A 26,795-nucleotide genomic window follows, 5' to 3' on the forward strand; every position below is an offset into this window, starting at 1 on the left:
CAAAATAGGTCATTTTAGTTAAATAGAATATAGATCATTGTATTAAGTTGTAGCAACAAAACTCTGAACTTGAATTTTTTTAACCTTGTTAAGTTAAATTTAACTTAACTGGGTTCAAAAAATGTTTTTTTACGTATGACAATGTGAGTTGACATTTATGTATATGCAATTTGGCAATTATATTTATAAGTTTGATTCAAAGACACAGAGACGTATTTTTGTGATAATTTCTTTTGGGCTAATTGTTATAGTCTCTCTACCTTTGTGGCAGCTGACATTTCGAGCCTGTGCGTGATGACGTTTTGGTTTCCTCTTGATATCATAACATACGATTGGTCACACGAATACACCCACAGCGTCTTGACCAATGAGTGACGACGTTACTCATTGGCGGGTGCCAACGTCACGCTGCGACGCAAACGCTCCCAACGTTACCAATAACAAAGGATGATGAATAAATGAAGTTTGAAACTTGCTTCGTGCTTCATGTCCACTCATGGCCGCAGCAGTTTTTACAGTTCACCGCTTCGTGGTTGCAACAGCAACGTTACAAATGCAGTTACACCGGGAATGAACGGTAAGTCAGCGGGCTTTGGAAGTGACGGTCACCCGGTGAAACAGCAGCTAACGTTAGCTCTAATAAAGTGTCTGCTAACATTAGCTAGCTGAGGCAGTAATGTGAGTTGTAAACTACCCAGCTGAATTTGCTAGCCCGTCGGGAAGATATATTAATCGCCAGCTGTTCGTCAGTGAAGCTAAACGCTAGCTGAGGACAAACTGCAGCAGTTTCATACCGCAGACCTAAGCTAACCAGACAAAGTTTAGAGTTAAAAGGTTAGCTAGTCGAGCCAAAGCTGTTCTTAATTGGCAACTGCCAAGTGACTAACTCAAACCAGGTTATCTCTGTCGACTTCGGTTAATGTGGCCCGATGAGCTCCCACATATGCTCAACATTGCACTAACTGAATGAATCATCTTTGTACCTAATCCAAAAACAGGGCAGGCGGCTGGCATTGGTTAAACGACTCGGTAGAGCGAGCCTCTGTCGGTGGGTGTCTGGTGATGGGACATAACGTTACGACATTGTTGCCTCTGTATGTTTTTCATGTTGCGTTGCATTGGTTTGCTGCATCGTCATATCGCCTGCTCTTATCTTTCCTTCTTTGCTTGGTTCTCGCACATTTCTGTAGATCCGAATAAAAGCTGAAGGAGGAAGGTCTGCGTACCACATCGTGAAATGGTAAGACTTGTAATCAGGGAGTGCATCCTCCTCTGTAGTTGTTTTGTATCACACACCTCGTGATTGTGCAGACTATTCCACCCTGAGGTGTATATCTGCTTGCCAAAGGGGTTTACCTCTTTTTCTGTGTTGCTCTTTACAGATTCGCATAGCAGCACTAAATGCTGCTTCGACAGCTGCAGATGAGTCTCAGGACCCCTTGCGGAGTAGTAAGAGTCAGACGAAAGAGGCTCAGGTACAGACTGCACGCAGATGAATCAGCAATATTAGGCCTGTACGCCCGTTCCTCTGCGGATCTGAATAAGTTGTCTGATCTTTCTTTTATTTCTGTCCCCAGGAAGCCGAGGCGTTTGCTTTGTATCACAAAGCTTTAGATCTGCAAAAGCATGACAAGCTGGAGGAGTCTGCCAAAGCTTATCATGAGCTTCTCAAAACTCCACTGCTCAAAGAGGTACAAGATCACAGACCATATAGTCCTGCCACAGAACACCCAAAATACTGTGTCGTACTGTGTATCTGGGATGTAGCTGAGACCGTCTCTTACACCCCATGTCGTCAGCGAGGATAATTGCTTGTTTTGGTACAGATCTAATTCTGACCGGGATGTATGATGTAACCTTAATTGTCTTCATAATAACAAAATTCAGATTTGAAAGATAAAGTGAAAATTCTTATCCATTCACAATTAAGATATATCATACACTTTTCAGCTGTCATTTGGTTTTGAAGTCCATTGGCTGAACACATGTAATAATTTCAGGAACTGGTACTGAAATAGTTTCCATTCATGAAGTCTTGGTCAGACTGGTACAGGTGTTCATTCATTATCAGTTTAGCAGTATTGTTAAGAAAATATCCTGTTAGCTGTCTTTTGAAGATCTACTTGTGCCTAATATGTCTATTTTCTCTGCAATGCTGTGCCAACTTTCTTGTCTGAAAAATCAGATTTAGATCCAGTTTTTCTGATAAAAAAATTTACAATATGCGTTTCAGAGTTAGTCATGGAAGCACAAGCCCTGCCCACATAGAGGAGAATAATGAATCTGCATTTTACTGTGTGTGTAGTGTCAAATTTGATGTATCCTCTGATACTTTAGGCAATGCCCTCGGATGATCAGAGGGTGGGTCTCAAGCATCCCGGACTGATGCTGAAATATTCTACTTTTAAAAACTTGGCTAGTGTGGCTGCAACGCGGGATGACCTGGAGACTGCTATGGAGTTTTATCTGGAGGTAAAACAATAAAACAACGTCAGTTTAATGGTTTATTTTCATTCTTGGCATTGCAATGCTTTGTGCCGCTAAATGTGTCTTATGATTAACACTGTGGTGAGTGCTCATGCCATATTTTCTGCTCTGTTCTTAGGCAGTTATGTTGGATTCCACTGATGTGAACATGTGGTACAAAATCGGTCAGGTGGCTGTGCGACTTGTGCGCATTCCTCTGGCTCGACATGCCTTCGAGGAGGGATTGCACTGTAACCCAGACCACTGGCCCTGCCTGGACAACCTCATAACTATTCTCTACACGCTCAGTGACTACACTTGTATGTAATACTCATCAGAAGCTCTGTCCTCTGTATGCTCTTTCGTTGCCAGTGCAGGAGCTCAAGTATAGAAAGAAAAGTAACTGTCATCTGCGTTCATGTTTTCAGGCTGTTTATACTTCATCGCCAAAGCCTTAGAGAGGGATCACTGTTACACTAAAGGCCTGGTGCTGAAGGAGAAAATCTTTGAGGAGCAGCCTTGTCTGAAAAGAGACACAATGCAGATGTTCATGAAATGGTGAAGCCGCCTCATTTTTTATATTCCTCAACGTGCTCTACCTTGCAGCTCTGTACCTGCCGTCACTGACGAACCTCTGTGCTGTGCTTTGCAGTGATATGTCTATTCACTATGTGGAAGTGGAGAAAGAGGAGCGTGAATCCATTGTGGAAGAAGCGCTGGAGATGCGGAAACGCAGACAGGCTCTCTCTCTCTGTGAACCTAAACCTGACCTCGTCCTGATTCAGCCCATCCGCTGCCTGTCGTGAGTGCTGGGAATGGTTTCCTGTCAGGGTGGTTTAGTTTTAAATTAGGTTGTCACTAAAAAATTATTTTACTAAGAATAACAGTTTTGAGCATGTTGTTTCTTTCAGAGGACAGGCTAAGTCATACTTATGCAAAGCTTTCATGCAAAACCAGTGTTGCTTTGCTAGCTTTTAATATTCTGGGCTTGATTCTGTGAACTTTTAGTCAAACCTTTTCTCTGTGGGTTGTAACAGTGAGTCAGTGACGTCTCCTTTTTAAGACCATTTGAACTAATATTAACAAACTGTTTCTGTGTCTCAGATGGAAGCACGTGGGCGAAAGCCTTATTGCAATGTACAGACACCAGACCACATGTGAGCCCCCACGCCCGAGCCTTGGCCGCAGAATCGACTTGTCAGAGTACCGTGACCCAAACTTCCTGCAGAATCTCCCTCAACCCAGCAGCCCAGTCAGTATGGGCCAGACCACCGTGCTGAGCAGCAGCCCCAGCTCGTCCCTTCCGCCAGTTGCCCTCCCTGAGCCAGCAGTTCTTCCCCAACCGGGCACACAGCCTCAGACTACCCCCAGCCAGACCACCGTGGAGGTCACCACCTCTGCTCCCCCCCTCGGTTAGTTGTTAGTACGGAGAAATTTCTCTTTTGCCTGCCTACATGTGATAATGAATAATTATCTCCTTTCTTAACAACAGTCTAACTAATATTCTGTGATATTTCATGTTTTATTCTTTACCCTACTTTATATTCACAGCTACAGCAATGGAAGTTTCACTGACAGATAAAGTAAAGAAAGCTCCGAAAAGGAAACGTGCGGTGGAAGACAGTGGGGAAACAGCCAAGCGCCGCTCGGCACGTGTTCGAAACACAAAATGCAAGAAGGAAGAGAAGATTGATTTTCAAGAACTTCTTTATAAATACCTTCCTTCCAGGTAGCTTACACTAAACCTAATACAATACATGAGTATATAGGTTGTTGTAGTTCTGTGGATTAAAAAGTCACTTTCTGGTTTGACTTAGGCTGAAGAAGTTTGATCCTGATAATGATGACGAGAGTCTGAGTAATCTTGAGACGCAGTGTGCCGGCAAGGAGGACATGCAGCCTCTGCATGGGAGCTGCGTGCCTGTCGACTCAGTTGAATACATGGAGTCTGGTACGTGGTGCATTGTGGATATGTGTTTTACACTGTTGTGCCTTGTTGTCATATCTGTCATATTAAACTGTGCATTCCCTTCTGCAGAGCAACAGGATGTCCACAATTTCCTGCTCAATAATATGAGCAATGGTGGTATACTGGACCTGATGATGCGCTACCTGAAAGCAGTGGGTCAGAAGTTCCTGGAGGAGTGGCCTCGAGGGCTGGCGGCTGTGGTGCTGGAGGTCTATCAGACCTGGAGGAAGCACAGCAGTGGTCTTCCTAACCCTCTGCTTCGGGACTGCAGCAACAAACACATCCGGGTAAATGAAAACTGGTTAATTTCTCGATTACTTTGACTTAAATTAGACTGCAGCTGTTTTAGATTACCTGCAAGCCTGAGAAACAAAAGATAGAAAATATTATTATTATGATTTCAACACTGTCATGTGATATGAAATGGCAAATCCCTTTTTGAAATGGTCTACAGAGGTCTAATAGAGAAAGGAGGGAAATAACTATAGTTTTTCATCAGAATTAACGTCATATTTTATACATTATGACCTGTAATGAGTGTTTGTCCCTACTACACCTGCAGGAAATGTTGGCAATGAGCTTAGCATGTATGGAGCTGCAGTTGGAACAATGGTCACACAACAAAGGGAAGACTGGTAAGTGCCAGTAGCGAAGCCTCATCATTTCTGATTTTAGCCGAACGTGGTCGGTTGATGCTTTGCAGCACTGTGCTGCAGTAGCTCAATACTTTACGTAGCCCAGAGAAATGCTTCGATGTTTATTTGTATGTCAGTGTGTCGTATCTCGAGAACCACTGACAAAATGTTGACCAAAACCAAATGAGATAAATAGAATTGTTGCTTTCTTGCATTTTAATAATTGGACAGATTGTCCAAAAGGGGGCACTTCAGTTGCACTTCTAAACACGATGATGTACAGGATTTGTTAAATATTAGAAAGTCACCTCTAGGGAACAGCGTGTTTACACTTGGCTTGTTCTCATATCTTTTTCCTCGTTCAGTGTCTCCAAGAAGAAGCAGCATCGGCGCCTGCAGTGATGCAGCTGACTCAGAATTCCCCGGGCAGCACTTCCAGGGTGATTTGTTACTCCTGGCTTTAGGTTCATCCCAAAAGGATCTGTTTGAGGAGGACTGGCTGGATGTCATGGTGCGTGTCTACTGGCTGAAGGCTCGATTCCTGGCCCTGCAGGTACAGTCTTTATTTTGTAGTTTTGTTTTGTTTCCTAGACTTTGGATCCTTTTCACTCAGCTCAGCTAGACGTGACTTGTTGGCCTGTCTGTCTTGTCTTTTGAAGGGAGACATGGAGTTGGCCCTGGAGAGCTATGATGTCTGTATAGGCCTTTTGCAGAGGAAACCAAAGACCCCTGAAGGGAAACATTACACCATCAACCTGCCTAACCTGCGTGTAGATGCTGCGATCTCTGTGGAGGAGGTCAGTGTTCTGGCCTATTTCTGGAATCACTATAATCCTCATTACCAACATGTTATGTTAAATTTTAAAAAGAAATTAATGTTTTCACAAATTATGAAAACAAAATGGTGCTCCCACTTTGAGGTACCATTGAAAGAATGTATGTTTTTTTTTTTAGTATAAATGTAAATTATTTTTAAAAATGTCCCCTGTAGAGCTTCTAGCTGTACTGACTGGGTTTCTGTTGGATTTCATCTATCCGCATGGACAGATTGACAAGAGGCTGAAGTCTCTGGAGCGTTGTCAGTCTCTGGAGGAGATCCAGCGTCTGTTTGAGTCTGCAGACTTTGAGTCTGTTGTGCGCCTGCTGCAGCCCACTCTTAATTATGGCAGCAGGAGTAAACCTCTGGAGTTTGTGAGCTCAGCACCAGAGCGGCCTGCTCAGCTGATGCTACTTCAGGTTAGATGTGCTCCAACGTCACCGACTGGATCAATACATGTGTCTTTTGAAATGCACGATGGCTGACACTTCTTACTCTCTGAATTTGAACTCTGCGGTCTAGAACTCGCTGCTGAAGATGCAGGACTACCAGCAGTGTTTGGAGTGCAGCGAGCTGGCTCTGAATGAAGCCCTGCAGCAGCTCAACTCTGCTTCCAACAGCTCTCCCCCGAGTAAGGAGGAGTGGGTCAGCACCATTGGAAAGCTGCTGGATGGCATCGAGGTCTGCTTCACCAAAGACTTGGTGCTTCTGAGCAGTGTCCCCCACTTCTCCAGTATGGCTCGACTGGCAAACAACCTCATTCAGGTTAGAAGAGAGCTGCTGTAGTGATGCTATAATAAGAAACTGATGAGGGTTTGTGGAATTTTAATTTGTTGTGTGGTTGCTGTTGTGCTTCCAGCTGATTGATCTTAGCATGACCATTTCCGATGAGCCCAAGGAGCCTTATTTCTTCTCGGTTCTGCCTTGGATTATCCTCTATCGCATTATCAAACACGAGGAGGCTGCTTTTGACTGCATGCTTCGACAGCATATGTCTGTAGGGGATGATGAAGGTTTGTTGATTTCTTCTTTTCATGCGTTCAGTTTTCCCCTGGTGTTCATGCCATGGTAGTTGTTACACTGACTGACCCTGTCAAGTCTCACTTTCAGATGACTCAGACACTCCCATGCTGCCCTCTTCCCTGATGCTTCTGAACACAGCCCATGAGTATCTTGGCCGTCGCTCCTTGTGCTGCAGCTCTGACGGTGCACTCCTCAAGTTCTATGTAAGTTTGTAGAAATCTTCAAATGTTGTGTTCTTGTACAGCTTGCCTTTTAGTTTGAAATAAAATAGAAAGATTTGGATAATATTGTGTTCACGATACATTCTTGGAACTGGACACAACAGGGTGACAGAGCTTTATTCTTATCTTTGGTGTAGGTTCGAGTCTTGGAGAAAGAGCTCGCAGCCTCGTCCAAAAATGACGCTCATCCGTACAAAGAGGAGCTGGAGATGTCCTTGGAACAATGCTTTTTCTGCCTGTATGCCTACCCCAGTAAGAAGAGCAAGGCTCGCTACCTTGAGGACCACTCGTCTCCACAGGTCAGTCACCCAGATGCTGTTCAAAGTGTCAAAGTGTGTTTAGTTTCAATCTAAAACAGGAAACTTCAAATGTGGCTGAGATGGTATTTAGTTAACAGCTAAATGTCGTTGAAGGGGCAGTGAAATAGTGAAGATAGAGGTGGAGAAAAGGCTTTGACCTGTATTGGCAAACTTGCATAAATAGTGTTTGAAGAGGAGCAGACTGCCGATGATGCACATATGTTCCCTCACTGACCCTCACCACACAGAGGAAATCTGCTTTCTCCATTAATGTTGTTTTGCCGTCTTGCAGAGTGCACGTCCGGTGTCACTGAAATAAACTGAGCCTGTGAAATAGCATTAATGGCATAATAGCATTAATTTACTGCGTGAGAAATGTGCACACGTTTAGATTAACCACACCTGCGCAATCAGTTCTGCAGCACTTCAGTCCCTGTTGTTCAGCTGTTTGTGTCTCTGCTGTCTCCAGCTTCCTCACCGTTTGACAGAAAGGATTCTTTGTGGATAATGAGATTTGATCTGAATTCAGACGAACTCAGACAATATCATAACTCTTATAACACTGAGAATTTAACCAATAGAGTGACTCATAGCATCAGGAAGCTTTGTGGATACATCCCCTGGTCTCTTGTATTTTTGTAATGCACAGTCCAGCCACCAGGTGGGTGTCATTCCCACAGCTGTGTATCAGCACGTTTAGATAACTGGCATTCTGCTGTGATTAATACCACAGTGCAAGAGACGAGTCCTCATGAGACCTCGACACCACTAATTTGGTCTGGTGCTGTGCGTTACAGTCTTAATACAATGAGCTTGATCCTGATGTTTCCTGTGGAATTAATTTATGTTTTGCAGGTCGAGCTGCTGTGGGCCGATGCCCTCTTCATGTTCCAGTACTTCAAACCAAAGTCGCTGCCTGAGTTTGACAGCTACAAGACAAGCACGGTGTCTGCAGAATTGGCCAATCTGCTGAGGAGGTTTGCCGGCATTGCCCCCTCAAGTGACACCCCAGTCCTGACCATGGATGAAGTGGCAGCCTACATTGAGGGCATGACAGAAAAGGTCAGTTGGTGGGCCCACACTGAAAAGCACCAGTGAGTCAGACATGCTAAACAGCTTTAAGTTAACTTCATGTTGTCAACAAGAATCGTGATTTTAAAGAAATGTTGATCTCTTTAAGGCCCCATGCCTTCCTGAGGGCAGTGCTCCTGCACCTCCGATCACTGATGAGATCTACTACCTGCTGGCCGATTACCATTTCAAGAACAAGGAGCAGTCCAAAGCCATCAAGTTCTACATGCATGACATATGTGTGTGTCCCAACAGGTAGTTCACCTCTCTACACTAGTGCACATTTCAAAACATCATCTCATTTAATGTTTAAAGGTGAAACTGAACTATATTTATGCTATTAATATTAGCAAATAGATGTGTAGGTTCCGTTTTGTTGTATTTTACTATAACACATCAAGTGCTGTGACTAAAGCATGCACCTTTCCTCAGGTTTGACTCCTGGGCAGGTATGGCTTTAGCCAGGGCCAGCCGTATCCAGGAAAAGCTCAACTCCAATGAGCTGAAAAGCGACGTTCCTATATGGAAACACTCCCAGGCAGTGCTCAACTGCTTTAAGAGGGCCCTGGAGATAGACGGCTCCAACCTGTCTCTGTGGATCGAGTATGGCACCATCTCATATGCGCTGCATTCGTTCGCTTCGCGGCAGCTGAAGCAGTGGCGCAGCGAGCTCCCCCCGGAGGTGGTTAAACAGGTGAGGTGCACGTTAACGTGAGCTGAGTTATCTTGTTGCTCATCTGTGTTCCCTGTCAGTCGATGTTAAGACCACTTTTATGTCAGATTTTCCACATGAGAGCTAAACAGATGTCACATCTTGTCACTTTTGCTTCCGCACGCGCATCCACATGTGAATTCATCGTGGAGTAAATCAATCTGTTGCCGTGAGCTAAATTACACATGAAGGCGTCACCGTGTGACGGCGCATGTTGTTTGTTTCAGATGGAAGAACGGAGAGACTCCATGCTGGAGACGGCCTTCCAGTGTTTCCAGGGTGCTTCCCGTTGTGAGTGTGACAGCGATGAAGAGGAGTGGCTCATTCACTACATGCTGGGGAAGATCGCAGAGAAACGCAAACAGATTCCTGTGGAATATCTGCAGCTTTACAAAAAGGTAAACAGCTTCAGGTTATACATTCATGTATGTGGAATAATGAACTCTGCTGTTGAGGTGCGTCAGATAAAAGTAGTCAAAAATTGATTTGCTGTGTTAAAGTTTTTCTCAAGTTGTTTCCAGTTGTTTTTCGATTTTATTTCCAGATGATTGATTAAGGTTAGAGTTCTCTCACAAGGCAAATACAGAAATACAGTGTTAAAGCTCGTAAAAAGTGATTTATAACACATCTTCAAACGTTATGCACGCTGCGATGTGACCTGTGTACAGTCTGTGACTTTCCTGAAGGTTAAACACCTTATTTTTCCAAATTATTCAACTTTTTAGCCTAATAAAAAACTAATATTTCAGAGTACTTCAGTGTAATGAGCACACATTGATAGAAGTCAGTGAAGTAAGTCTGGAAATTTTCAATATAATTGTCATGATGATAAAAACCAGGGTAATAAAAACCTTCGTTGAAAGTAATTGGAGGAATAATCAGCTGGTACGAAGTTGCAGACTTTCTTCTTGCTCTCTCTGGAGTTCTTTCGTAATCTGCCTACAGAAACAAAGGTCGCTGCCCTTCCGCCTTTGCAAGCTGTTTTCTTTCGTAGAGAGATCAATGTATGGAGTTAGTCATAGCTCTGTTGTTCTGATGAGATCAGTGGAGGCAGATGAACCTGCATGAAACACGGTGTCATGGAGGTTAGCGGAGGATGAGGGGGCAGCGTGAACAGTGCGTTCACCCTGATGCCAGCACACACAGCCTCCTTATTACACTCCTTCCTTCCGTTCGTTAATTTACATCGCTCGGTGATTGTGTTGGTTCAGTGACTCTCTCCTCTGTATATTTACAGGCAGCACACTATCTGCACGAGGAAGCTGCCAGGTACCCCCGGAAAATCCATTACCATAATCCTCCTGACCTGGCCATGGAGGCCCTGGAGGTAATCTACCTGTGACTGGTAGCTTGGATGGCTTTGTGTTGTCACATTTATTGTGTTTGAAAGCATTCACATTTAAAGACACTGTCCACTACCTGCGCATCATTAAACGTCTCATTCCAACTTCTCCCTTCTAGCTGCATTTCCGCCTCAGTGCCACCATCCTAAAACTACTAGAGGCTAATGAACCCGATCTGGAACACGAGCTCTTGTTCAGTTTGCTGGTCGAGGCTGCTACTGGGCCATTTGCCAGGGGGGAGGAGAAGAGTATGCCAAGCATGCCTAGGTCCCACGAAAAGTAAGATACAGACGTATAACCCAGCAGCAATTAACAAAAAGCGTTAACTTTATGTCTGAACATTCATTCTGAACGCTGTTCTTGATTCATTGCAGGGAGAAACCACCCTCCATGATGGATGAAGACTTTAATTGCTCATCAGTTTGCATAGGGAACGCCCTCAGCTCCTCCCTCCCATCAGCTGCCACCCCAGGTCTCACATCCCCTCCTTACGTGGCCACGCCGTTTGACCACGATTACGCCAAACGCAAAACACTCCGACGGCAGCAGTGGCAGCAGCAGCGGCATGAGGAGCAGCAGGCTGATGGTACAGTCCCAGTCCTAGACACTGCCTCTGGGGTTGGGCTCTTTGCCCTTTCTGCACTGGGACAGGAAGCCCACTGGGGAGTGCTCAGATTGCTAATCACCATGCTTAATGGCTTTGGTTTCAGTTACAATGATCCCCGTGCACTGGGTGATTGGGAAATGGTGAAATGGGCAATATGGCTGCTGATTATTTGGCTAATTCATGATGCGTGACAAAGCAGCAGTGTTGAAAAAAATAGATTTGAAGATTGAGTTTTGCAGAGAGCATTAAGGCCTGTGTGTGTCTGTGTGTGCGCGTGTGCTCGTGCTCGTGTGTGTGCTGAAATAACATCCATTACTAGTCGCTGCTTTATCGCTGGACTTTTTTTCTTTCCTCACCAATCATCTTGTCTCTCCTAATATTTTACTGTTGTTGCTTTGTTATAACTTCCTCAAGCCTTTAACATCATGGAGACGTCTGAGCAACATTGCAGGACTGTGTGTTTTTAGCCTCGACCGGGTGCTGTGGAGCGGTACCACACCACCACAGCTGCAACTTCTTATTGATCCTGATTGTTGCTTCACTGTGTGTTCAGTACACTCAGTTAAACAGCGTGGTTCGCTTGTCAGAGAGTGATTTGCCAATAATAAGCAAGTCTTGGTTACATTTATCGCTTGTCAGGAAGCACCTCTCTTATCGTAGCTTTTAGGTGATGTGGCATTTTATTTTGTTTATTGAAATTAAGATAGCATACAGCAGAGAATAGAGAGACAAGAGCCAGCGGCACACATATTACACAAACAGCATCAGAAACAATCACAAATGTTTAAGTCCACCGTATAAATGAATTGTAATTCAGGGTACTCTTCTCAAGGTCAGTGCTAACAGGATGTGAATCAGTTATAGACTGAAGTGATGAATGAGGCAACATTCTGATAATTTGGGGATTTTTTTATATAGTCAAGAATCCTAGTTTCATGTGCACGTATGGCAGAGCAGTTTTCAGTCTTCTACAGCCCACATGTGTAGAAATGTGTGTTTTCCTCTTGGAGCTGGACGTGAAATTAGAAGATGTGTGTTCCTGAAGAACAGACTTGCGTGCAGTAATGTGTCAGATGTGCATTATTTCTTTCAGCGGTGTACATCTGGTACGGTGTGTGTACAGTGACCACAAGTGAGCTTTCTGATTCATGCACATTAACCATATTTTATGTAGGTTCTTGTTCTTGCACTGTTGCATCCATGGTTGTCTTTGTGTGACTTTCAGAGATGACACTTTCTGTGTGTATGTCTAAGAAGGTTTTTGTGGTATTTTCTTGCGTAACCGATCAAAAAGAACAGAAAACAGCCACATACATTGAGTAAAAGGCGGAGTTACAGCAGCCTGGATTTCAGTTTCAGGTATTGAAGGCAACATTTTCATGAGTTGTAACTGCAGAGTTTTATGAAAGAGAGGCCAAAATGCTGTTTGGAGAAAGCAGTTCTGGTCATTCTTTCCATATGACCAAAACAGTGACATCCGTTCACCCACCCCATGTGTCATGTTTAGCTTGAATGTGCAAATAATGCAGCCATATTGCCCATGTTGCCAGTTTTGTCACCCTTTCCAGATTCCTTCCTACCTACCTACCTGCCTGCTACCTCTTTGCCTGCTTGCTTTTACCACCTGCTTTGCCATTTATATGCATGTAGTTCTAATGGGGTGAATGTCTTCACGACCGGACAGAGTCAGTCCTTTATCACTATTCACTGAAATGTCTGTATCATGTGGTCACATTTTATTTGAGTTTGGTGTGGGCTTAATTTGACAGACAGTCAAGCTCCCCTGGAGATGTTTCAAAACCTCGCGTGAATCATGTGTTTGCTATTTTCCTCTAATTGGATATAATTTCCAATTATGGTCAATTAGTGTGAAAATGCCAAGTCAGGAAGAATGTGGTTGGCCTGTTGTTGGCACACAGCCCCTGAGACTGGAGTCAGAAAATACCCCGGCGTGCACATGTTTGCTTGTCGGTGTATATTTCTGGCTTGAGTCCTGCTTAAAGCACATGAAGGTGACAGAGCTGTAGGGCCTGACTCAGACATCCCTCCATCAGATCTTTATCTGGGGAAATGCTCCGTCTGTTATCTCCAAAGTGTTCTATCTGGATTCTTATCATGGCTTTTATCCTGTTGCTGCTCTATTGACAGAAAACAGGAGATCAGTTATGTGTCTTCACTACATTCAGCCTGAGGTTTTATCCATCGATCACATCACAGGACTCAATACGTTTAGGAGGGAAAAACTGAGCTCAGAAATACTGAAATTTGTCAGACCTTTGAAATAATATCAGTGTGCTCTCAAACATGTTTGTGTCTGAATCAGGCCCTGCATTTTCAAGGGGCGTGGCATTAAATTTGTACTGTCGACAAGAAAGGTGAATGATTTGAGGAAAATTGCTGATTTTAATTCATATAAATTCATAGATGCAGCTTTTCTTGATTATCTTTTAAAACCGGCTCCCCATATCTTCAACAGCCTCACCAGAGTTTGACCATGATTACTGCCTGCCCAGGTCTCCAATGTGGCTGGCTTCCCTGAATGGTACTGCTCTTCAAACCCACCAAACTCTATAAGAGGCTGTGTTTTTAATCCAAAGTGAAGATCATTCCCGCAGGCAGCGCTGAATATACAGTTGTCAGTTAAATCTACAGTACCGTAGTGACTCTGCTGTTAACTCATGACTGTGAATCTTTTGAAAAGTCCCTTGTGTGCATTATTCACTGAAATAGCGAAAGCTTGTTGCCCCTCTCACTCTGTTTTTTTTTACAGTTTCCTGCCAAGGACTTTTTTTTTTCTTTCTTTCTTTTTGCTGAGGCTGCACAACATGGCAATTAAGAGGAAAGCTGGCATTTTAGTTCTGGACCACTTACAAAAACAAACCATCTCTCCTTTATAACAGTGCGTCATTAGGGATGCACTAACAAGGATTTGTGGCTCATGACCTATTTTTGTTTCATAATTGTATTTATTATTTTCCCCCACGTTACAACAGGGAATGTTGGGCATTTAAAAACAGGTCACCAATCAACAGTTTAAAATAGGCCTACGCAGCGTGCTGTGAAAGTATGCAATTACACATTTTACATTGTTGTTTGAAATTCATACAGTACAATCATTTCAGTTTATTGATGATTGAAAGATTGTCCCAAATTACAGTGTAATAGCTTTTTAAAAGAAATATATAGACAGAAAAAACACATTTATAAGTGTATTCATCCACGATTTAGCCCAAAGGCTGAAGTCATTTGTCTTGATCGGGGTCCATGCGACTGGCGGCATGACCCATGATGTTTTTTGTTTTGGCAGAGCGCAGTCAGGACAGTGAGGTGGTGATGCTCTCTGACTCCAACTCCACCCAGGATGCCTTCACAGATCCCACCAGCTCACAGGACAGCAGCCACAAACCTGCTTCCGGGAAAGTCAGTTCATCGTCCTCAGAAAGCACAACCCCTGTGAAGGACAGGCAGTCCACGTCGGAGGACACAGGTACACTCGGAGTGAAAGGACGCATCTTTTCTGGCTGCATTTACCTCTACTGTTGCATTGTTTTAGCTGAATGCGATCAATTCATACGACAACACGCATGAACATATTTAAATATTCACAAGGTGTATATTCAGAAGTGTTGTCTTCTAATCTAACATGCAAACCTCTGAAGTCCTCAAGTCTTTTATTTGAATCCTACTTTAGCATCACATGGAGAACATTCTGGCATCCAGACAGAAGAGAAAGTTATCCAGGAAGTAGAAGAATCTGTGGTGGTGGTGGCGCTCCCCGAGGCTTCAGCTCCCAAGGTCTCTGTGGACCCTTGTCCTCATCCTCTGCCTGTCCCAGCCACCCCTCCAAAGCAAGCCCATCCTCAGCAAGCCGCTCCTCAAACTCCGGCCAGCGAGGGAAAGAGGAAGCCGGAGCCCCCCGCCGAGGTGATCGAGGTGCCCAAGGCGCTGCCTGCAGAACGTGGCGACCAGAGACGGATGCTGGTGGAAATGTGTGTCCGTGCTCTCTTCCTCTGCCTCGGCCGCTTCCCTCAGCACTACAAGAGTCTGTACCGCCTGGCCTTCTTCTACACCAACAGCAAGACCCATCAGGTCAGTCCGCCCCGTTAACCGACGCCTCTGGTCCATTCTCATCGCATTTCAAAGGCCAAGTCATCCATGAAACCTGAGCCGTACACCTATAATCAGTGTCCCCTGTCATTAATGATGACATTTACAGAAGATGGGGCTTGCTAAGAATTCCAACAATTTCCTCAGAAGTCACACGGACCTTTTGTGTTAAGAAAAAAAAATGAATTTAAATTTTCCTGTGTGTCTGTGAGCTCAGCAGTGATACACGAGTTTGTGAAACAGCCTGTGTTGGCTGTGAGGCTCTGTGGGCAGAGGTGTGCGTGGGTGGTAGCACAGTGCTCCCTGAGCCAGTTTGGCAATGGGAGTTTGTGTTGAGCTTTACTGTGGTGGCGTCCTTCTGTCAGCACTTTGTTTGATGAACCCTTTTGATACAGCATTTGTGCCTCCTCAATAAAGGTGAGGTCGTAGATAGCTCTTCATATTTAATGTTTTGTATATCTGTGGCTATATATATATTCATATATAGGCTAATATATGTATGTATGTGTGTGTGTGTACACATACATACATACATACATACATACACACATACACACACATCTATAGGTGGTAATTGGTAAGGCTTCCCTCAGTTCTTGCGTCTGATGGAGTTATGAGCAGCCTGGCAGCGACTTGATGACACAGTTGGTTGATGTGATGCTGTCGACGCTGGTTGCTTAGCTGCCCTCACAACCCAAACCATCCAGTGTTAAAATCCTCAGTGCCCCTTTTGTTCTCGGGAAAGCTGCTCCGCTCACATTGACTGGCCAGCTTCATCCTCACTCCGAGGACGGGGGCCTGTAATTTCATGCTATAGGCTACTGGGCTTGTGAAAGATAACGTGAAGTGGCGTTAGCTTGCTATCTTTTCAAACAGCACTGGTGGAGACACTGATTTGTGAGTCATCGCACTGTGAAACGAGGTCTGCATTTTCCTGATTGCGAATGACTCTATTTTTCTCCTTTTTCTTTTTTAGCAGACATTAAATAGTGCATGTTAAGATACATCTGTTTATGACTTCTGTCAGTGTTCTGATGGATGAGGGGTATCCTCTTGGTTTTCTCAGTAGAAACCCTGTTGTGTGTGTGTGTCTATTTATCAAAGTGCACATACACATGTATGTGGATTTTTTCATTTATTTATTTATTTCTCCCACAGAACCTACAGTGGGCCCGAGATGTGTTGCTAGGAAGCAGTGTCCCATGGCAACAGCTGAAGCACATGCCAGCACAAGGACTTTTCTGTGAAAGAAACAAGACAAACCTGTTCAATGTAAGTCAGGGTTCACCATGCCCGCACGTTCTTTTTCCTTTTGTCCATGTCATTATGTCACCACACGCTTCGGAGGCGTCTGTCGTCGCTGTATTTATTAGCATGCCATTATAGCAACGTCTAAAATTGTTAAGGTCTCATCAACATTTTTTCATAAGGCAGGACCAACAGAAAATGTCTCGCTTCACTGGCTTGTGACATAATGAACGTTGTTGTTGGCAAAGTGACTTCGGGCCAGTATTGCTGGAAGGAATTAGCTTGGTGACGAAAACGCCTGAAATGAATCTGGTGGAAATACCTTCTTGTAATCTGATAAATGAATATTTATCTTTAAATAGTAGCTATCACGCGGCTGGGATATTCTCTGCTGCTCTGTTCTCCTCTAGAGGTGTTACCATGAGTATTCTTCAGTTTAAAAGGAAGAATTGTGGTGCACATGTTTGCTGTGCACTGATGCCAGGTCAGGACATGCGTTAGCAACTCACTCCAGAAGCAACCACACAACATTTGGTTTTATATACACACAGCAGCACTGTTCATACAACAATGTGCCTGACTATAAATGATTTTAAATGGCAATAAAGCGTACATGTCGCCGGCTTACTTCTTAAAGTTTAGCTTCACTGTAATCTATAAGTGCACAGCAGCAGCTGAGGGAGACTCCCGGAGGAAGAAACCATGAAGCGCTGAAGTGTGTCCTCACGTTTGTGACTAATGGGCTGTCTGTGTGTTTGCTCCGAGCAAATGATTGGCGTGCTACAGTTAGGTTTACCCTTTTCACACGTATTATTTACATAATTCAATTGGATGCACAAAAAATCAGCCCTAAATATGGATCACTAGATACAAGCGCTGCTATAAATGGAGTCACACAGTGGGGGGATTGTTGAATTATCTGCCTCTCAGAATTACAAGGCCTCTGTTGGGTTCCAGTGGAGGAGATTACTGTCTGAATCTGTCATCTGTTCTGCATGTCACTTTATTTACCTCTTTTCACTCGAAGCAGATATTATGTCTTTTCAGTATGTGCAGAAATTGGCTTTTGATTTCTTCTCTGAGTGATTTGTCAATGCTCAAATGCTCCGACTTTTGTTCCAGAGCAGGTAATACAAGCAGAATGTCAGATGGTGTCGGCACCTCTTATCAGTCAGCTGTCAGGCCATATTTTTGTGGTGCACATTATTTTGGACGTAGTTGATTGTGTAGTCTGTGGAGTCAAATGCTGACTCCAGAGGGCTTCTGGTAACAGACTGTGGAAGCAATGTGGGCCAGGTCTGAGCTGGAGGAGAGCTCTGCAGCGCTCTGGCTCCCACTGGGTTCTCACAGAGCCCCTTCTGGAGGGAAACCTGCCACCATGGCATACCAACTGTTGGAGCTTTACTGTTCCCTCCAAACGAAGCCCTGTCTCTCTCTCTACCACAGGATAGTGCAAACCTTTCTAAATATTTATTAAACATGCCGTTTTCATTGAGTCTATGAGTTTTGGGCAGTTTGGACATAAATTAAAAAAGCAGCTGAAACACTGCTTTAGCACATGGTTTTTGCAGGTAGAAGTGGATTTTGAACCCTTGAAGCCACCTTTGTTTACCTGTATACTACACAAGTCTCAGCTGACAGCCAACACCTTCAAAACTCAGTAATCACTCGCTGTCAGATAAACATATTGTGTGTGTTCGAGTCAGAACGACCACCGCGAGAGCCTGACAGAGTGTTGATCATGTGAAACGTATGGCCTGACTCATGGCACCTTGATGTCAAGGAGACTTGACTCTCAGCTGGGTACACACCTCCGTGAGTCTGTTGGTGAATACTGAGTTCCCTAATGTAGGTCATGATGCCCTACTTTTCCTCCTTGCTTTGGCTGGGTTACATTAACTGGGGCCTGCATAAAGTAACCTATATAGTGCTGTTTAGACATGATCCAGATGAGGTTGTGTTGCATAATTTATTGGTGTGGTTGTCAACAGGAGTGCTCTCTAGGAGGGCCAGTTCATTTTTAAACCAATGATAAACTAATGATAGTTGTGTAGTTGTTTCATTGAAAATGATCCTCGATCAGGTTAATATTCCCACAGTCACAGACGTTGCATGTGGTGCTACAGTCTATGACATTACGTTATTGTTGGTGTGGTGATGCTGAGGCAGAAGAAGTTAAAGTATGCATGTTAAGAGGGCTCAAACTCTCACTGCTTCACTTCTGCTGCTTGTAGTGCACCTCTCGATAATGCAGTAAATGAATCTGCTTTCTGAGGAATTACTCGGCTCTTTTAAGGGTCTATCTTCCTTTAAACAACACAAATATTGTGATGTAACACAGATCTTGCAAACTATTAAAAATTGCAAAATTGCCTTGTAGTAATGCCATCACTGTTGGAGAATTGGAATATTGGAACAGAAATATTCCTGGTCCTTGAAGCAGAATATCAGAGCTGACTCTAATGATCTTGGTTATAGAGCTGCTGTAACATCAGGCCCTGTGGCTGCTCAGGGCTACTGTGGAGTGATCGTGAGGAGTCCCTGTGTGTTCACTCAGGCACGGTGCAACTTCCCCCCTCCTCGCCCCCCACCCAACACACCACACACACACACACACACACACACACACACACACTCTCTTGCTTACATATTCTTCCACCCACTCGCACGTTCGCTGTCTGCGAAGCTCAGAGAAAATGGATGTCCTCGCCGGTGCTTTTCAGAAAACCCATCCTGGTCTCGTAACTTTTCAGAGAACGTGTTCTGAAGCGGCGCTGTCTTTTCAGAGCGAGCATTCGCGTTGATTTGGCTGCTTGAATGTAACTTTGCTTATCGGTAAGCCTCTGCGTCTTGTTGTATTAGGTTAGGAGAGTCTTCTGGGCAACAGTTACACTTGCATTACTTGTCGTGGTTTGATGTATGACTCAAACCTTTGTGTGTTCAGCTGTGCAGTGTGCTGTAGGTGGAGCTCCACTCGGGAGAACCTTGTTTTTTTTTTTCTTGGGGGAGGAGTATTGGCCCAATGAACACATTTTGTAGAAGTTGATATTCTGATTTGCATTTTGGAGGATTAAGTCTGGCTGCCAGCATGTTTTCAGTTGCTTTCTTCTTCTGCTCGGTCTTCAGCTGAACATTTTTCAGCAGTTGTTTTTTTTCTCTCTCTCTGTCAAACAACAGGAAGCAGGAAAAACAAGGTGTGTTTGCTTCATATGTTTATGGTGGCCAGTTGGAGAGGCACGAGCAGAGTTGAAAGAGAGGAAAGGAAGGAGTTGGGGGCTGTCCACAGCTGACGGAGGAAATACTGTGTGTGTGTGTGTGTGTTTGTTCTTCAACCTGTGGTTTCTGTGGTTAATGGGGGGGCTTTTACTTTCACAATCTGACCTTTTCTCACTCTGTTTTTGGGTGATTGTCACCATTGTTGTGTCACCCTCGTCATGCCTCCCACCACATTGATGTGGTAGCACTGAGTTCATTTTTCAGTCAGTTTATGTTCTCTTGTTCTTTTCCTGTTGCTCCGTCTTAAGGGTGATCACGCTCTGCCCCTCCCCCTGGCTTCTATTCGCTCTACTCATCTCCTCTCTCTGTTGCACTCGTCTGTTTCCTCATTACTCTCTCTCTCTCACTCCTCTGTTTGTGTGTGTATTGTGTGGGTGTGCACTAATGGGCGGGAGTTTCTCTGAACACCTCCGATTGGCTGGCAGAGCCCGACGAGGATTGGCTGCACGCTGTGTATAGTGCGGGAGAGAGGAAGGGAGGAGGGGGGAGAACTCCAGCAGGCTGGGGTCAGGGGAGAGCGGAGATAGAGTGCGTGGGTGTTTTTGTTTTGAGATGGCAGGGTTTGAAACCAGGAGAGGAGCGAGTCAGCTCGTCTGTCGGTGGCACGCCGAGCCTACAGGCCCCGACTCCGGCACGGTTTCTCCTCACGCCACGCTAGCTGCCATTCTCCTCCGCTTCTGTTCCCGTTCTCCTGCGTGCAGCTGTGCTTCCCTCCCCGCTTCTCCCGCAGCTCTCGCTGCCCCAGCACCCAAATGCAGCCCACCCCTTGCTCTCTGAGCGTGAGCCTCTCTCAGGGTGGAGGCGCTGCCGGGGCTGCTGGCGCTGCAACCGCCTGCAGGAAACTGTCCAAAAGAATACTAACACAGGCACCGGGGAGTAGCTTTCTTTGGTGATGGTGAGTCGCTTTCTCTTTCCCTCTGACTTTTACTAAATCGAGCGCAAGTTCATGTTAGAGAGTTCCTGTGTTTGGTGTTGCAGAAAGAGAGTTGGTGTTAAACTTGTGTGGTGTGGTGTTTTTTAATCAGCGGTACTCTTGGAGACTCGACCAGAACTGCAAAAGAGAGATGAATGTACTCCTTAATGGTTCTCTTTTCTGCATGTCAGATACACTGATGTAGAATTACACCACCCACCTGCCTGCTAGCATTAGCAGGTAACCATCCTTCTTGGGTTTAAAAACAAATCTGAGACATCAGAGTTGTAGTTGGCTGGTGAAATACTGAACCTGTTGTCACCAATAAGCTGCACTAATGACTGCTGGTTGTAACAAGACACATTAACACTCAGATTGTGCTGCTGTCAATAAGTTTGTCTGTTGGTCATTTGTTCTGTCACTGATGGCATGTTCAGACGTGAGAAGAAGAAGACAGGAGGTCGAGGGTTTTCCTCCAGCTGTTGTTCAACAGACAGCCAGTATTGTGTTTTGGCTCAGGGGGGCTATCAGGTCCGAGTCCCTGCTCTTCACCTTTTTTTTTGCCCTTTTTTTTGTCATTCTGCAACAGGACTCCTCTATGTTGCTGTTTGTAAGACGTGAGTAAGTGACTAATTAGGATTACTTAACGATGTGATGTGTCCACACTCTATTTTTTCCTCATCCTCTACAACCAAACGAAGAAGCCCATTTGAAACTGAAGAAAGGTCAGATTCCCACTTGGACCACAGGAGTCTCTTGTCGTGCATTTATCCCATCATCCCTTGTTCGCCGCGCATCTTATTCATTTATTTTGCGTGATGTATTGGCCATGTGTTTGCCAAAGCTGTTGCTCCAGATATCAAGCAGTGGTCATATTTTCTCTCACCAAAAAAAAAAGGGGAAAAAAGATGCTTAAAATCATTGCAGTTAAAGTCTTACAAATCTGCTTTAGCTGTTGTGCTACAGCATAATCTGTGTAAAGCCATGGCTCTGCTTTCCCTAAACAGATTTACAGTGGTTGGATGGTTCTCTGATGAAGAACAACTCTCCTCCATTAGACATGTTTTTCTAAGTGAGCCGAGCCCACCCCCTCATCATACTTGTCCTGCTCTTGTTGGAAGCTTTTGATAATCTGTGCATTGAAAGGTTAAAGCCTTGTCGAGCCCTTCCTGATTGCATCTAATAATAACAGTAGCAAGGATATGAATAATAGTTGCTTTTGTTGTTGGTATGATTATATTATTATTTTCTCATTTTCGCATGTTTGTTTGTTTTTGAGGGTTTTTGGTTGACCACCAGATCTGATTTGGTATCATTTCAGCAGTTTGAATGGGCTCCTGTAACATCATAATTAAAATGATTAATGAGGCAAAGAGATTTCTTCCTAAATTAGTCTTAACAGATGCGTGTAAACAAATACTCAGTAGCCTCCACGAACTAAAAAGGACAACACCTCCTTGATGTAGGATTTCTCAGAGGAAGACTTGGATTAAGCACGCAGGCACGGGTTTCCTGGGACGAGTTTGTGTCTGACATGGTAGATGGCCAGATGAGACACTTTCTCAGTGAGCACGCAGTCCGTCCTCAGGAATGTGATTTGTTTTGATGGCTTCTTTTGCTTCTCTTTCCTGTATCGTTCCTCTCCAGTGGCTTTGAAAATGTCATCTGTCTGTGAGGAGGAGCACCGCGCTCCTCGGGGCCTTCGAGCAGCTGATGGAGCCTTCTCATTTGTTTTCTTCCATCCTGATACGGTCAGCTTTGTTTTGCCTCGCACACATTTTTCCGAGGCCAGAAGCTGTACTCTGTGCCGTGTGCTTTGTGACTGAACACAGCCTAGGCCACCATCTGCACTCGCATCACTGGCTTCAGAGTGCAGAACCTCGCCTCGCTTCACCTGCTGGGAGGACATGTGCTCGCTGAAAAGGTGGACTCGTCCATCAAAAAAAAAACCTTATCACGCTTTGTGCAAAGGAGGACTGTGTTTGTTGGCAGCCCGTCTGCTGGTCTGTTGCATTGCTTGGACCGAGCTGAGCACTAATGAGGCTGCCTATCATGTGTGCCCAGAGAGAAAGCCCCCCCATCCCTCCCTTCCCACCTCCTACATGGCCAGCCAGTCCGCAAGATCTCTCCTGCCGCCTTTCCATCCCCTCATTAGGACTTTCTTCTTTGAATGCCATGTTTTTAACTCCCATTAATTCCTCTTGCTTTCAACTTTCTCTCCTTGCAGTTTTTCCCATGTCCCTCTGTTAATGGTTTCCGTGTGCTTTTGAAAACCTGGGGTAGCAGCAGAGAGCACTCATAAAAACAGAAACTTTCAGAATTTCACAGAACAGCTTGTTGGTTTGTTGTCTAGTTAAATGTGAAACCAGTTACATGTAGGCAGTTCCTCCTAGACAACATTTAGCCTCTGTGCTCAATTTGGGCACAGCAGCAGGTTTGACTGTGCCGCGTTCAGTTTGCTGAAAACATCGTTTTGTTTGTCGTTTGTCGCAGTCAAACTCAGCTCCAGATTCTGCTTCTTTTCTTCTCTCCCTCCTGCAGGGCATCTGGCGTATTCCAGTAGATGAGATTGATCGCCCTGGAAGTTTTGCATCTCATATGAACCGATCCATTGTCCTCTTGCTGGAGGTGCTGTCTCAGCTTAAGGATCACGACACTCTGCTGAAAGTCTCTTTCATGCTGCAGAGAACCCCTGACCAGGGAAAGTAAGGACCATCTTTGTATGACACTGCTGTTTCTGTTATGTGGTATGTATTTGGTCCATGACAACTCCCCTCTCGCTTCTTTCTCTCCCATGAAGGAAGTATTTACGGGATGTTGATCGCCAGGTTTTGGCCAAGAGAGCATTTTTCCTAACTGTAAAAGTTCTGGAGGACAATCTGAACAGTCTCACAGGGGTAAGAAACACAAATCACTACTCACACACACATTAAGAGCTGAGAGCCGCGCGGTGTTTCAGCCGTCTGGCATGCACCCGCTTCTTGTTTTGACAGGTTCTGTTCTCTTTCAGGTGTCTGAGCAGCTTCACAAAGCGCCGGCGCCCTCCATGGGGGAGATGACCACGACGGACGCATCCAACAGGCCCAGTTCAGAGGACGGAAAACATGTTCTGCCTAAGAAGCCTGGGCTCACGGAGGGGGCCTGTGCCACTGATACAGGGCCCAAGGAAGCCTCCCAGGCACAACTGACCCCACCACCACCATCTGTAGATAAAGAGATTAAGGTTCAGGAGAGCTTCCCTGGGAAGGTGGAGACTGCTGGGAGTGAGGGGCACAAAGCAGGGCCAGATGAACCCATGGAGCTTGACAGTGGCAGCTGGAGGAGGCCCCCGACTGCCACCGATTCTCAGGGCAACCAAACAGAGGCTGAGACCTCCCTGAGTGCTGTGGAGCCCCAGCTGAAAGTGACTGAGAGCAGCCGGACACCAGAGCTGTCTCTAGAGGAGCTAAGTATCAGCTCCAGGCAGCAGCAGCTCCAAGTCGCAGCACCCAAGGTCACTGTGGCAGCCAGTGGGACTGATCAGGGGTCAGTGCGGCGGCCAAATAGGAAACGGAAGCTTCTTGAGGACGTGGAGTCTGGAAAAACGTTGCTGCTCGATGCCTACAGGGTGTGGCAGCAAGGCCAGAAGGTCATGACCTATGATCTTGGACGCATTGAGAAGATCATGTCAGAGACTTATATGCTCATAAAACAGGTAACGCCCTTCAGGATGTAGCACACGTTTCCTCTGCTGTGCACACACAGATATTATTGTTGTGAGTGCATGTGCTGCCATCAGTTATGCATTTTATTTTGCAAAGTCATGCATCATGCATGCAACCTCTTGAAATACAGTGGACTCGGGAAACCCCTCTTCTTGCTGAATTACTAACGCAACGCCCACTGGAGAATGGGGACTTTCCCTCTTTCACTTTTCAAACACTGCGACAAATCCAGTTCATGAGCTGCGGTTGTGTTTTTACTCATATTTAACCCAAATTCAACCTCCGTGACTTTGGACTTTCTGCTGTCACTCCTGAAACAGGTTGTTGATTCTAAAATTAGCCCCAGTGGGTGTTTTCAAGATGAACTGGGATTTTTTTTTTTTTAATCTGATAGTACAAGCTGCTGTGGACCGGTCTCCTGTCTCTCATCACTGCATCCTCACTATTTATAAATTGCAGTGATTGGCCCTCAGGTTGCATTCTGAACACAAAGACTGAATCATTGTTGGTGTCTGTCAGACAGTTTATGCTCCCAGACAAAGACTGTTGACTCGTTAAAGACGTGTTCAGTATGTGATGACTGCAGCCCTGATGGCAAAAAGTAAAAATGTGTTGCAGCATAGTGTCATCACAGTAAGATTACTGCAAAACTGTTGGATTTTCGTCTATTAAGTAATCTGTGTTATTAAAATGTGCAGTAATTATTGAGTCATGGGAGGTGCAGCTGTCTGTATAACTGTGCTTGTTATGTGACATTTGTAAATCATTATATCATCACTCTCCTGCACAGGAAGTGTTAGAGAAGCGAGACATTTCCTTGCATCTCTGTAGAGCAAAAGTTGTTGCCTCAGTTGTTGAAAGTTAGTCTAACTTCAGTGCTTTCTGTGGCACTGATGTAGTTGCAGAACAGCCCACATCAGCTTGTAGCTGTATTGAGCTGAAGATCAATGCCATCCCTACAGAAGCTGCCTTGCCAGTGGCCTTGTGATGCAGGAGAGCTGCAGCTGGAGTGGGAGGGCAGTAGGCGAGGGAGAGCTTAAGAGGAGAAGAAGAAATAGGACGAGATTGGATGTTTTTTGTTTTTTTTTATTTTATTTAAAGCATACTCTCTCAGATGCTGCCTTAAGAGAAAGTAGCCGCAATCAGCCACGACATGTTTCCTGTCACCAAATGAGTTATGCAGCTGGTATGTTGGACATCTTCCAGAAGCATCTTCTGATTGTGCTCCTACTTGCACAAAGTGCAGATGCGTTGTGGTTTTACGGTCTGCTGCAGTTCAGACACGTACCTCGCATCTTTTTCATTCTTGTTGATCTTATTAATATTGCTTTCTGTCTGTCAGTTCACCGTTAAGGTCGGGTGCTGTAGACATGCAGAGCGACACCTGCACATCACTCTGTTAAACTTTGAATCATTACGTGATAAGTCATCAGTCAACTGTGTGCGGTTCTCTCAGGGTGCAGGCTGCAGGTTTGCAGTTAGCCAGACATGAATTGGAAGCAGAGGGTTGTCCTCTGTGATGCACCAACGCTTGACTCAGTCCATTTAACAATTGGCATCATTTGAGAAGTAGAATGAGGCTGCTGTAAAAATCCCTCCTTTTGGGGGTCCCTGAACCGCTACTTACAACAGGCTGCTGGAGGGAACATAGCAGCTGTGTGAACGAGATTAAGTGTACGATGTTGGGCTGTAGCTGAGCTTGCCAACTCCCACACATCCACTGACTGTACTGGGCCTTAATATGGGTCTTTCTCTGCTGCTGCTATGATCAGAAGCTCAGAAGAAATCCTGCTGGCTCTCGTACAGAATCTGAATTTGCTGTTGCGTCGGCATTAGTGTGGAGACATAGTGAGTAATTCACATGGTACGCACACAGGACAGGTCAGTTGGTTCATACATGATGGACTTGCAGTTGTACCCTCATGAGCATGAGCATGTTTGACTGAATGCAAAGAGATGTGTGAGAGGATTTGACACTGTGGAATACAACCATGAGCATATGAAGATGTGTTGCTGTTCTCCTGTCTCAGGTTGACGAGGATGTAGCTCTGGACCAAGCTGTGAAGTTCTGCCAGATACAGTTGGCCACTTCTGCCCAAAGACAGGTAAAACTCTCTCTGCTACCTCTACACCCCCCCACCCCCCCCGCACTGCAGCTAATGCTGCACTTTACATTCATACAGAAAGCTAATGTACACTCTGTCTGTCCCTCTTTTCTCAACATTGATGCCACTTTTACATTACAATTAAGGGAAAAAGAAAATTAAATTATTCATGACATTATGTTTTTGAGCTCCAGCATGGCAAGCGTATGATCTGTGAGTTGTCCTGATGTTGTGCACTCCCCATCTGCCAATCCAAGTATGTTAAGTGCTAATGTTGCT

The 26,795-nt window shown here is 45.0% G+C and overlaps 1 protein-coding gene across 5 annotated transcripts in view; it reads left to right on the top strand.

Annotated features, from left to right (window-relative positions):
• The first annotated feature begins 441 nt into the window (after positions 1-441).
• The window catches only part of cabin1 (calcineurin binding protein 1), a 34,127-nt gene continuing 7,773 nt past the window's right edge, over positions 442-26,795 (top strand). Inside the window, exons 1-35 of one of the 5 annotated variants that reach the window (XM_041937374.1) lie at positions 442-577; positions 1,191-1,240; positions 1,383-1,475; positions 1,578-1,691; positions 2,338-2,472; positions 2,606-2,786; positions 2,895-3,024; positions 3,119-3,268; positions 3,571-3,878; positions 4,018-4,195; positions 4,284-4,417; positions 4,505-4,722; positions 4,998-5,070; positions 5,436-5,623; positions 5,730-5,867; positions 6,118-6,306; positions 6,410-6,652; positions 6,747-6,900; positions 6,986-7,113; positions 7,269-7,430; positions 8,286-8,492; positions 8,611-8,756; positions 8,934-9,195; positions 9,441-9,611; positions 10,451-10,540; positions 10,675-10,835; positions 10,931-11,142; positions 13,640-13,705; positions 14,471-14,650; positions 14,855-15,252; positions 16,429-16,542; positions 23,249-23,412; positions 23,508-23,604; positions 23,718-24,401; positions 26,442-26,516. In XM_041937374.1, the coding sequence (XP_041793308.1) occupies positions 1,238-1,240; positions 1,383-1,475; positions 1,578-1,691; positions 2,338-2,472; positions 2,606-2,786; positions 2,895-3,024; positions 3,119-3,268; positions 3,571-3,878; positions 4,018-4,195; positions 4,284-4,417; positions 4,505-4,722; positions 4,998-5,070; positions 5,436-5,623; positions 5,730-5,867; positions 6,118-6,306; positions 6,410-6,652; positions 6,747-6,900; positions 6,986-7,113; positions 7,269-7,430; positions 8,286-8,492; positions 8,611-8,756; positions 8,934-9,195; positions 9,441-9,611; positions 10,451-10,540; positions 10,675-10,835; positions 10,931-11,142; positions 13,640-13,705; positions 14,471-14,650; positions 14,855-15,252; positions 16,429-16,542; positions 23,249-23,412; positions 23,508-23,604; positions 23,718-24,401; positions 26,442-26,516 (5,946 nt within the window). In that variant the 5' untranslated portion in view covers positions 442-577; positions 1,191-1,237. Of the gene's footprint in view, positions 578-1,190; positions 1,241-1,382; positions 1,476-1,577; positions 1,692-2,337; positions 2,473-2,605; positions 2,787-2,894; positions 3,025-3,118; positions 3,269-3,570; positions 3,879-4,017; positions 4,196-4,283; positions 4,723-4,997; positions 5,071-5,435; positions 5,624-5,729; positions 5,868-6,117; positions 6,307-6,409; positions 6,653-6,746; positions 6,901-6,985; positions 7,114-7,268; positions 7,431-8,285; positions 8,493-8,610; positions 8,757-8,933; positions 9,196-9,440; positions 9,612-10,450; positions 10,541-10,674; positions 10,836-10,930; positions 11,143-13,639; positions 13,706-14,470; positions 14,651-14,854; positions 15,253-16,428; positions 16,543-23,248; positions 23,413-23,507; positions 23,605-23,717; positions 24,402-26,441; positions 26,517-26,795 lie in introns of all 5 variants that reach the window. The other 4 variants (XM_041937375.1, XM_041937372.1, XM_041937373.1 and 1 more) reach the window with 4 other exon arrangements.

Source organism: Chelmon rostratus, chromosome 5 (assembly GCF_017976325.1).
Source record: "Chelmon rostratus isolate fCheRos1 chromosome 5, fCheRos1.pri, whole genome shotgun sequence".
Classification (NCBI taxonomy): domain Eukaryota; kingdom Metazoa; phylum Chordata; class Actinopteri; order Chaetodontiformes; family Chaetodontidae; genus Chelmon; species Chelmon rostratus.